This window comes from Indicator indicator, chromosome 15 (genome assembly GCF_027791375.1).
Source record: "Indicator indicator isolate 239-I01 chromosome 15, UM_Iind_1.1, whole genome shotgun sequence".
Lineage (NCBI taxonomy): Eukaryota > Metazoa > Chordata > Aves > Piciformes > Indicatoridae > Indicator > Indicator indicator.
In genome coordinates, this window is record NC_072024.1 from 5,904,218 (window position 1) to 5,916,656 (window position 12,439).

The following is a 12,439-nucleotide window of genomic DNA, read 5'->3' on the forward strand; positions in this document are numbered from 1 at the left end:
AAAAGAAACTTTGCTGCCAGCCTTTGTTCCCAGTGTAAGAGAATGACACACTCCCATTGCAGGCATCATCTTGTAGCTGCAGATCAGTAGATACTGATGCTGTGAAGCACAATGGGAGATACATCTTGACACCATGGCAGTCCTATGTCTTAGGACTCAGATACTGAGGATTTGCTGGCAAGACTCCTCTTGCTGCCAAAATGTATAGCAGTGGTGGCACTGCGTAACCCCTGCAAGCCACCAGCATGACAAATGAGGTACAATTTGCCCCAATGATGCCTATAAACAAAGCTGAGTTCCAGGCTATACCACAGAATACCCTGGGCATCCTCACAGAGCACCTGCTATGAGCCTCCTCATACCTGGCTGGCCACAGCTCCTTTCCCATCATGGTGCTTTCCAGGTAGAAGAGGACAGCTAGGGAAAACCAAGAGAAATTAGATGACTTCAAGCAAGTTTATTATCTTCAAGCAGCCTCAGTGCCCTGTCTCAAGATCCTGACAGGCTCAGAGCAGGTCATATATCAGATCCTGACTGTGAAAAACGTAAAGGCAGTGGCATCCTTCTCCCTGGAGGCTGAATCACCGGAATCACAATCAACAAACAACCTTTCAATTATTTACAACATTATTTTTGGTTGGTTGTTTTTTTTTTTTTTCCTCATGTCATACCAGTTTGTGCTGATGTGCTGGCTTCTGTTTTGCTGAAGTAATAAAAAAGCCACTAGAACTGGAAAACTTGTCAAATACTCATTCCTCAGTGCATGCTGTGCTACATTTGCATGTGCTTGAGAGACAGACACTGAAGGAGTTAGGAATTAAGCTGACATCATAAATTCCCCTTCCTCTTGAGCCTAAAAGCAGACAAAAATACTTCCTTGACCCTTCTCCAGACCCATGCATTGCTCTAGCTTCAGGACAGGGTTTCACACAGAGGGTACCACCTTACCAAGCAGACCTTTTGTGGGTCTGCAAACGGTGTCAGAGCACATCCTCAGAGCCATGTCTTCCTACAAGAATAATCCCCTGAGTTAAATAAGCCTGTGGTTGAGAAAAATCAATGAATTTTTCTCCTTTGGCCAGGCCACCAAACCTAAGTTTAGTCAGTCTCTTCCTGACAGCAGCCACTGAATGGAGAAAGCATTGCCCCTGCTTACAGGACAGCCATCTGCAGCATCATGAGGTCACTAGACCAGAAAGGGACAGTGTGGCATGGTACTAGATGAGGACCTGAAGTTTTCAGGCATTGGAAAGAGCCCCTAAAACAGCAGTGCTGGATAACAACATACTGAGAGCCTCTGGGAGGGGAGGTGCATGTTGCCCCTGCTCCATCTGGTGCTGGCCACCTGTAAGGAATTAAGTTTGTTTCTTTCATGTTTGTCCCGAGATGCTTTCACACCATTGTCCCAGGAAGGTAGCTGCTTATCTACAAGGCCTCAAGCTCTGTGATTACAGCAACTGGTAACCACACAAGGCCACAGGTTCCATGGTCAAGGGTGTTGCAATGCAAGCTGGGGCTCACTGTGACAGCTTTATAGGTCTTTTGATGGAGGGGACACTGTGAGATGACTGACACACATCACTTAACAGTGCTGACACCAGCCAAATGTGCTGTAACCATGGAACTGAATGACACCTGTGACCACAGGAGATTGGAAAAGGTATAACCTCTGAGGTAAGAGGGAATTCTGGAGCTCTCCTACTGATCGAAGCCTTCATGATCAGTGAGACATCACTTGGTCTTAAGTGGTAATTATCTTGCTTTTGCTCTCCTTGCTTTTTTCTTCCTTTTCTGTATTTCTAACTTTTCTTTCTGCACACGTAAAGGAAATAAAATTCAAGTGCTTCTTCCAACCAGCTACTCAGTTCCTTCTTGGTTTTATTTGGGGGTTCCACATAAGAGCCAAGTGGATGGAGACACCACCTCTTGAAGGTGAGCTAAGACTGGGGACCTGTAGCTCTGGGTGCTCCTCTCCCAAACTTTACAGCAGTCACCTGGGTACACTTATGAGCAGTTTACCACCTGTCCAGGAGCTGAATGGGTCATTTTTTCACATCAAATAATCTAGAAAGGAATGAAGCACAGCATTATTTGCTGTCCAGTGGTCAGTGTCCTTCAGTAATTCTGCTCCCACATACCTACAAGGAGGAGACACAATGCAAACATAAACTGGAGCTGCTTATTTTATAATGTCTATGAAGAGATTCTTGGGCACTGCACTTTCCATGGAAAGTCAAGCAGCAGCTTAGGAGGGCCCAGCCAAACTGAACTCAGAAGAGTACACATCCAAAGCCCAACATCCAGGACTGATGTGCTACCAGTGACAGGTCACCTGCCAGCCATTCCCAGACATCATCTTTGCCTCCATCTTCAGGAACCAGTGTGTGTGTAACAACACATCAAAGGAGCTGGAGCACAATTAAGACTGAAAAGTGAACACATGATTATTATTTTTTTACCCTCCCTTTCTGCTGTGGGTGACAGAATACAATCAACCCCTGACACGCTTGGTTGCTTAGTAGCAGACAGCCCCATTTTTAATTATATACTAAAACATGCTAAAGAGCATAAAACGGCTGTGTGACTAATAGGTGTGTATCAAGGCAGGCTTGTGACAGCACCTAAATTGCTTCAGTGTCTGCTGAAGAGTGCCTCAGCCACACTTGTCATCAAAAGAGCAAAGGAGGGAGAGGAAAAGTGTTATTAATAAAACAGACTTTTTAGAACACGCCTCATTGTGCCTTTCTTTTTTAATGTCTAGAATAAATTTAATTCTTTTCCACTTATTCAGCTTATATGTAATTATTTTTTTTTCTTTCTTTCAATTGGGTCATTAGATCTAAAATCTCTGCTTATTTTCTTGTTGTCATCAATGATGTATTAAAATCACAGAATTTGTTTGGGTTGGAAGAGCCCTTTAAGATCATCCAGCCCAACCATTCTCTAACTCTGCCAAGTCTGGTGCTAAACCACGTCCCTCAGCACCACATTTCTGCATCTTTTAGGGGACTTAACCACCTACCTGGGGAGCCTGTTCCAGTGTTTGAGAACCCTTTCAGTGAAAAAGTTTCTAATATCCAACCTAAACCTCCCTTGGTGCACCTTGAGGCCATTTCTCATCCTGTCTCTTGTTACTAGAGAGAAAAGTGGAAAGTCATGTGGGACCCAGCTGGGCTTTCCACAGCACAGGATCTTCATGGATGTGTTTGAATAAAATCACTTTGGTGGTCAGAGAACAAGAAAATATTGCATTATTTACATGTTCTGAAGTAATTTCTTTTGAAACAACCTTATCTAGAAACTGCTTCTCATTAGGGCGAAAAGCCCCTGGGGAAGGACTTTTTATAAGGCCTTATAGTGATAAAAGGAGAGGGAATGGCTCTGAGTGGGAAGAGGGGAGATTAAGACTGGATATTAGGAAAAAATTCCTTACAGTGAGGGTAGTGAGGCACTGGAACAGGTTGGCCAGGAAGGTTGTAGATGCCTCTTCCCTGGACGTGTTCAAGGCCAGATCGGACAGAGTCTTGAGCAACCTGGTCTAATAGAAGGTTACCCTGCCTATGGCAGGGGGGTTGGAACTAGATGATCCTTAGGGTCCCTTCCAACCTAAACCATACTATGGTTCTAAACCAGAAAGGTTCTGAGCTCTGACATTTACTAAACGGGTAACTAAGCAGTTGCTACTCATGTCCAGTCAACAGTAGCATTTGATGTAACCAGCATAAAATGAGACTCAGGCCACAGATCTTGAAGACACTAAAAGATTTTGACTAAATATATTTTGAAGTGGCTGAACAAAGAGCTCTGAACATAACTGCAACTGCCCAATTCCTCATACAAGCAACAAGTTCTGTGCTGCTCTGTCTGGAGCTGTTACTGCTGGCACAAAGGATACACCACAGGCAGGGAAAACAACTGGCAAATGACAGCATGAAACCACAGGTCCTTACGGCGAAGAGAGGGCACTGGTCTGTGCTGGGATGGAACTGATACCATCATGGTGGCAGGGTCTGTGCCTGCAGAGGGAAGCCTACCCTCATCAAAGCTTTGTGGCTGGCTGGGAAGACACAGCCCCACAAGGCTGTGCTGTCCCTTTCTTTTTTCAATTGATGTCTAACTCTTGCTGCTATCAAAGGCAGAAAGGAGGAAAGGCAGCAGGAGTGAGGAGCCCTAGAGAGGCACTGCTAAATGGTGAGAGAGCAAGCAAAGCATTTCACAGAATCCTAGCATAGCGGGGGTTAGGAGGGCCTCTGGAGATGGTCCAGTCCAAACCCCCTGCTAAAGCAGTCATCCAGAGCAGGTTGCCCAGGATCACATTCAGGTAGGTGTGGAATGTCTGCAGAGAAGGAAACTCCACAACCTCCATGGGCAGCCTGCTCCAGCACCCTCACAGCAAAAACGTTTTTGCTTGTATTTAGGTGGAACCTAAATTTGGCACCAATTAAGAGTCTGGCCCAATCCTCTTGCCTCCCCCCCAACCTTAGATACTGATCAGTATTGAGAAGATCTCCTGTCTCTGGCCATTACTGATGTTAGTAAGTCATTTCAAGCCATTCCCTGCAATTTTAAGCAAGTGCATTTCAAAAGGAGCTGCAGAAATGGAGACCACCAATCACAGCAGGATTACCCCCAGATGCCACAGCAGGAGCAGCAGTGGCTGAGCCCACTGAGAGGTCGGATGGCATCACCATCTCTTTCCTGGCATGGGAAGCTGCTGAGCTCCCAGGTATGTCTCCTGGGAAGGAAAGCACAATGTGTGATGTGGTGGCAGGGTTCTGCTGTGCCACTGCACCACACAGCCCAGTCCTGCAGCGTCCCACAGCTCAGCTCCAGGGCTTTCCAGCAAGCCAGACCCCATCAGGTCTCAGTGGCCTTGTTTGCAACATCCACTTTCTCATCCTGCACAGAATTTTTCAGGCTTGTCCAAAGCAGCCTATGAGGCTTCCAACCAGACCTGCCACCACCTCAGTACTGACACACACTGAGCAGCTGCTTACAGCCCTTATCCCCATGATGGATTTTCTACCTGTTCTCTGCAATCCAGCCAAAACCTGGAGCCACTCTCACCACCAACAATAAATTTGCTCCCAAAATACAGCACTGGCACAACTGACTACCAAAAGGCAAGTCAAAATACACCTAAAAATCTTTACCCTAAATTAGAAAGGGGATCCTAGGCTGCCAATAAACACCTTTTCCATTGTGGTACTGCAGTGCCACATGCTAACACTGTGCTGAATTTCTAAAGAAAGAGCATTACAAAGTCTGCTGGAACCACTCACAAGCTACTCTGGTATCTTCTACAAAGACGACACAGGGCTTTTCCATCCTATTCCTAGCAGTGTCAGACAGATTTGTCCAGCATTTTTCAGTTGGTTGGTTTTTAAATTGACTAATTCAGGACAGTCCTTTTCAATTGCAACTGAATTTTCTGAATTAAGTATTTCTACTCCTAATTTGTCAAGTCAAGCCAAGCCCAAAACATCCTGCTTTGTATTCAGGGCTTAAATCCCCTGAGATACTACTTAATAACCACCACTGCTACTGCAGCAATGTCCACAGAGATGGTGAGGACTCCATGCTGTGAGCACAGGTGAGCAACAACCTGTCAAAGAACAAGACCAGAAGGCATGAAAGAACACAGACACAGGGGGAAGTAATGAAGATGGGAAGACAAAACAAGACCCCAGCTGGTTCCTAACCAGCCCTAGCTGCAGCTCCTGGCATGATCTAGCAGCAGATGTTTGCACATTAGGGGAGTGGAGGGTTCAAAGAAGTGACCAAAGCAGGTGAGCAGAGAGAGGACTGGGAGCACAGTTCAGCTGGAGAAGGTGGTGAGGTGCTTCTGCTGTGGGTAGGTGACATTGCAGGAGTGACAGCAGGGCAAAGAGGTGTAGGTACCTCTAGGGCCATGCCTAACATGGGACAGCTGGGGAGAGTTGAAGGGCAGTGCAGCCAGAGGTAGTTTTGACAGACACCCCTTTGAGGAGAGGGGTGAAAGGCAAAAGCCCACAGCAGGGGAGAGAGACAATGACATTTTACCATGCCCACCTGTTTTGTTCCTCACTCTGGACCGTAAGCTTTGGGTCTCTGCTGTGGTGTCTCTTTGCAAAGCCCAAGTAGGGCCTGCTCCGTAGCTCTGTCCCCGCTGTGCTACTGCAATACAAACACAACCAGACAGCTCTGGTGCAACCAGGGTTGCTGATTGACACCAGGTCAGGAACATGGACACATCCACCACCAAGTCACAAACACAGGAGCACAGCTGGGACTTCAAACACACAGAACAACAAAGTTCAACTCAGATGGGAAACGAGTGGCTTACACAGACGTATGTGAAAAACCAAATGCTTTAATCCATCTATCAAGAACAACAGTTCAAATTATTTCATTGGATACATTAATATTGATCCATAATTTACAGTGCTATGGACCATACACAAATTATTGCTGCAGTCAACAGCAGATGAATATCAACATTACAGTACCAAGCATCATAGCAAGAGGCAGTAATTAATGTCACTTTTTCAAGAAATATAGGTATTTATACTATTATCAACATCAGCTTCCCCCCCAGTGCATTTTATGTCAAACAACATAAATGTAAGTGCATTATTTTGTGCTTTGTGCTTTCCTTATGTACCTTCTTTTTGCTTTTACAGGTCGTAAGAGTTAACTATTGCTGTATAGGCCAAAAGCAGTAAGGAAGAACTTCATGGTACTCTGCATGTTCCTGCTGGTTGCATGGCTTTGGCAAAGTGAGAACTGGTAGGTATCCTGTCCACCCGCCCGGGGAAGGCCCGTGTCACGCAAGACACCATCGTCAGACTGGGCAACACCTTCTTCCATCTCACTCCACCTAAGTTCATGCCAAGCCCTGCCAGTAACTGCCACCTCTGTCCTCTGCCACCGAGCCCCTGCAAAACGCCACGGCCACACGTTCCTCAATGCACAAAGGGGCAGAGACATCTCCAGTTAGCACCTGCCTGGAGGCCTGTGTCTCCCAGAGATGCCCCCACTGCAGTGTCAACACGCTTCCATTCAAAGGGTGGGCAAACTCAGAGGAAGGCTGTAGCCTAAGGAAACATGGGGTGAAGAGTGAGCAGGGCACAGCCAAGTCAAGTGTTACCCCAGAGCAACACAACACAGGGAGAGCACACAGCACAGCTGCTGGGGCCACAAAGACTTGTATCAAGAAATCCAGCTCTTAATGGAACAGTTTTCCTTGAATCCTAACTCATCTCCACACAGCACATACCCAAAATCAGAAGTCATGGCTGGCTGCAAGTACCAGTGGTTTCACAGAAGCTTGATAAGTATTTATACACCACAGTCTAGACTCCCAATTCCTAAATGCCCAGCACAGGCAACACCCCAAAAGCCTTAATCAATAGACTCAGTGGTTCTGTTACTACACTCAAGTGTGCACACCCTGATTTTGTACAGTGCTGTAGAGCTGTCTCATTTTAATGGGGAAGCGTAACCCAACCCTGTACTACAGCTACAAGCATTCTATATTCCTGATTTTCTTTACCTGCCACCAAGTGGCAGCACCAAAAGCCTGTACCTGCACACTCAGCTCAGAGCCAACAGCACAACTGCCTTGCAGCGAAATTCCCTGTCCGAGTACCATGACAGCTGTGGCACATCCTGCAGGCTCCTGGGTCCTGCCCTGGGCCAGAGCTTCACTAGCCTAGGAAAGACACATTCCCAAAAGCTGTCTGGGCTGGGGGGGGAGAGGCATCATTACAATCTAACTCCATCTCCTCCTTCAGAAAATAAAAAAAAAATAGAAGAACAAAGCCACAACCTGGTGGTTGCATCAATGCTAACACACAGCTCAAGCAGAAACGGAGATGGTTGGACACAGCCAGCAAGAGCCACAGGAAGAGCGAGAGGAAGGCAGACCCCGCAATACTGTTCAGCAAGCTGCATCCCACCAAGCCCCACGCCCCTCACCACCAGCACCAGGAGGAGCAGGGCTGGCCAGGGGACACTTCAAGAACCCTTCCGTGGGGAAACATTTGGGTGAAAGTTCAGCAAGCCCTGCTGCAGGCTATGGGACCTCCCATCCTCGTCCCCAGCTGTCCCACCGCTACCCAATTCACATTTGATTTCTGAACACAAACTGCTGCGCCCGAGGTTTCCCTCCAAAGCCTGCCAAACTGGCACTCGAGTCCCTAACCGTTTCACTTGTCCTATGTCATTTCCAGTGTAGCACAAAAGGAGAACAGGAAGCTCTTTGTTTTCCGCACGTAGGCACCACGCTACACCTCAAGGTCCTACGGAACACCACCCTCAAGCTCTCTCCTGGGCCACACTTCAGTCAGTGCTAGTCGAGGAAGACTACAACTAGAGTTTAAGGCACTTCATTCTGAACGAGATACGCTCGCCTGCCACTTGTGAGGCAGCTCTAGGCTGCTGCGGAGAAATCCATTCCATCCACCTAGCTTGGAACACCACAGGTCACCTCTGGAGAACACCTAGGCTTGATATAATACAAGGATAACTACCGTTATTGCATAGGACTACACTGGAGTAGATAATGCACCAAACTACTTTTACAACATGGTTGCATGTTAAAAATTAATAACATTGTTATCAAGTAACAGTTATTTGCAGATACAGTAATTTACTCTTTTTTTGTTGTTGTTTTTGTTGTTGTTGTTTTTGTTGTTTTCTTATGTCAGCCCAGGCTGAAATGAAACACAGATTACTCTAACGGGTATATTAACTACATAGTTATGTTTCCAAGCATCTTACTACTTTTTGTCTGTATCACTAAAAATAAATATGTAAGTTTCAGTTTCTCTACAGTCGTTTTATTACCTAATCTAAACTTGTACTCTACTTTAAATGTGTTTAAAAACATTTGCAAAGTGAGACTGTAATATACAAAATATTCTCAAAATCTCTCTTAAAACACAGAACCCTGCATAAAAGCTTCCTTTCAAGTGTTTACAAATAACCCAGAAAACTTCCAATGAGCTTTAAAAATGTCCAAAAAAATTGTTGCAATATTAAGAGGGGAAAAAAAAAATCCTAAACAAAAAAATTCTTACAAATGAAATACAAATATTTAAAACAAAAAGTTGAGCATAACTAATGAATCCATGCAAATTAAAATAAACTGTACAATGCCATTAAAAAAAAAAAAATAAAGCCAGTTAGATATGTACAACAGAATGTGTCCAGCTGATAAAAATCTATCTCTTTTTTTTTCTGTCCAAAGAACATTTACCAACTTACAGTGCTCCTGCTTGGTTTGCTGCTGGCAAGCCACCGATGTGTGTTACACAACTAAAAAAGACCTAAGAGGGGAAAAAAAAACTCGAACCATGATCAAAAGGAAAACTCCCAAATCAGCTCAGGGTGAATTGAAAAGAGACTCTCACCTCCCTGATATTTTCAGCAACAGCATTTTATACCACAATCAACACAATCAGGTTGTCTTAACACTTTTGTTGTTTGGATTCTGAGTGGAGTGGGGTGGGGTATTTCCCCCTAAACACCTTGTCATATCAAGACCGACGTTTGAGGGACACTGTATCTTTAAGGCAGCACTATTCAATTAATACAATAACAAATTGGACATTTTTCTTGTTGTTTTTTTTTTTTTCTTTTTTTTTTGGTTTCTTTACATTCTTGAACTTTACATTTCATTTCCAAGTAATTAGGTTGCATTTACAATTCTACGATTCCCCCTCCCGTCCCCTCCTCTCCTCCAGTAGAAACAGACTCTTCATTTGTAATTCTATTGCTTTGAGTAGATCTGACCAGTTCAAAGTTCTTGGCGGATCCAGTTCACAGATACTGTACATGGGCTGTACAATATTTTGGAGGCATTGGTAGTTTTAAAATAGAATATACAAGTTTCTTCACAAAAAAATTCTAAAAAAAATCCTATATATATAATATGTACACACACGCACACACACAGAGGGCTACTGATGAAGCACAAGGGGGAGGAAAAAAAAATACAGTAAAATAAAAAAAAATCTACAAAAGGTAAATCATTTCATCTACTGATCAAGAAACAAAGCAGTTTGTGAAAGGGGTGCCAAGGATATGCTAACAAGCGTGATCGGTGTCCTCCATGCTGACGCTGCTCCGCCTGCTACTCGTCTTCGATGCCCCAGGGGACACGGAGGAAAGTAGAGGGTCAGTTACTCCCACGGGGGAGAGGGTATCGTCCATCAGGATGTCTTCCAGTTTGGATCCCATTTTTGCAGGGACACCATAAGTGCCAGTTGGTTCAGTCACATTTCCGAGGTTGTCGCTGAAAGTGATGGTACCATCGGTGAGATCAAGGGTGGTGGTGCAAGACAGGTCTGTGTGGTGTGGCATGATGTCTTGATTGCAGTTGTCCAGCACAGGTTCTTGTTTGATGACCCTGTTGACCATATCAGGGGAGCAAAGACCTGTAGATGGGACAAGGGACAGTCCGTGTGCCCGAGCTTGCATCTCAAGTTCCTGTGAAGGAGGATAAGGGATAAATTAAACAACAATCTGAAAGCAGAATCTGTCATCTTACATTCTTAGGAAAAATTTCTTTCCTGCAAAAGTGGTCAGGCATTCAACAGGCTGCCTAAGGAGGTGGTAGAGTCACCATCCCTGAAGGTGTTCAAGAATCATGTGGAAATGGCACTGCAGGACATGGTTTAATGGCCATGGTGGTCTTAGGTTGATGGTTGGACTTGATGATCGTAAGAGGTCTTTTCTAGCTGAAACAATTCTATGATTCTTGTGCACTGTGACTTTTCTTCTATGCACACAAACCCTTTCCTACCTTTCCAGCAGCAACAAGAGCTTGCACCTTGCACACTTCTGCTCTGCTGATTTTCATCTGAACATTTCTCTTGAAGGGGTGGGTGAACATCACCCACACAGATCCTTCACACTTTGCAGAACCCCAGCATCCCTGTGCCTCTTTCTCAAACTAGTGTCACAGCAAGAAAGTCTGGCATCAGGTCAGGCGAGGAAAATTCAGAATTTGGGGGGAAAAGAGTGCAATACAGAAGCATACACTTGGTACTTCACATATGTGAAGGCACAGCACGAAGCTTGTCATTTCCTGCTGAGACCCTGGAAGGGACAGCTCTCTTTTGAGAAGTCTAGTAGAGCTGGAGGTAAAGAGGTCAGCCAAAACTGAGCAACACTATTCCTGAACTGGAAAATTATAAGCAAGTCATAGGATGGTTTTAGACTTCACACACAGCCAGGATTCTTTGAGCCTTCATGAAAAATTTCAATCCCACCTACACATTTAATCATGGAGATGCACTCGACTGGAGACAGATAATCGAAGAATTCATTTCAATGCTCTTTGTCAAGTGCACCAGTAAGAGAGATGTTCTGTTTCTACTTATGCATTCTATTAGGCAATCACAATCACTGCTCTGATTATCTGTTTCTGAATATTCCCATCACTGGGGCTGATTACCAGCCTTTTTTCAAGCTAAGACAACAAGCTCACAATGGCACAAATGCGATACCAGTGGAAGAAGGGGAATAAGGAATAGCTTTGTCCACCAGCTAACATACCAAAAATCAGGAGTTCCTTATTCTGTACTTAATGGGAAAATACAGAAAAAGGGAAAATACAGCCTTTAGGATATTTGCTGCTAGATGCAATAGGGTCTGGTTTTTATGTCGTTTGAAAAAGAAGCCAGAGCAGATGGATAACAAAGGAAGATGTTTGAGAAGTGATCTGACTTCACTTTCAAATACCACTGCTTGATGTCACTATGCAGAAGGGTTGTGCATCCTCATGGTCCCATTCTAGCAAACAGATTTCTCAACAACATACAAAAACTGTGTTGAAGCTCACCCCAGCTTGTTCTGTTTCAGAGCTGTTTCCTGCCACACTCAACTCTCAGGCATTCCTAGCTTCATTATCTACTTTGTGGCTTAGCCATGCTGTGGTTCAGGGGTCTCTTCACCCAGCAGCCAGCCTGGCACACTGCAGCCTGTGTGTAGGGTTCAGATGTTTACACTGCAGGTGACTAGCAGCATGAGAGCATCTGGGACATCACTGTCTCTGTGTTATGTGTTCTTACACCCAGTTCTAGACACGTTTCTTTAACTACCCTTTTTATGGAGAGGGGTGGATATCCACCTATCTTTGCTCACCTCAAGAAGAAAGTTGACAGCCCAAGCTGTATAAGTTGCAAGGCTAAGGTTTCATATCCAGCTTGAGGTGAAGGCAAAAAAATTAATGAGAAACCTCTCAAGCCTGAATCTGTGTGTGCTACAGGCTGCTGGGTGAATCTAACTAGGCAATAATTCATGGAGAGAGCATCCATGCCACCTACTGCTTTTCCATGTTGAAAAGGAGAAGTATTTTACAGCCCTACAGACCTCAAGGGAGAAAGAAGACAACCAACCAGAGCACCCTGGACAGAAAAAAAAATAAAAAAGGCAACTCAACATCCATAGC

At 44.9% G+C, this 12,439-nt stretch overlaps 1 protein-coding gene across 7 annotated transcripts in view; it reads right to left on the reverse strand.

Annotated features, from left to right (window-relative positions):
* Positions 1-10,016: 10,016 nt before the first annotated feature.
* The window catches only part of MITF (melanocyte inducing transcription factor), a 105,765-nt gene continuing 103,342 nt past the window's right edge, over positions 10,017-12,439 (reverse strand). For all 7 annotated transcript variants that reach the window (XM_054387524.1, XM_054387522.1, XM_054387523.1 and 4 more), the window contains one exon: positions 10,017-10,473. In XM_054387524.1, coding sequence (XP_054243499.1) covers positions 10,072-10,473 — 402 coding nt within the window. In that variant the 3' untranslated portion in view covers positions 10,017-10,071. The remainder of the gene's footprint in view (positions 10,474-12,439) is intronic.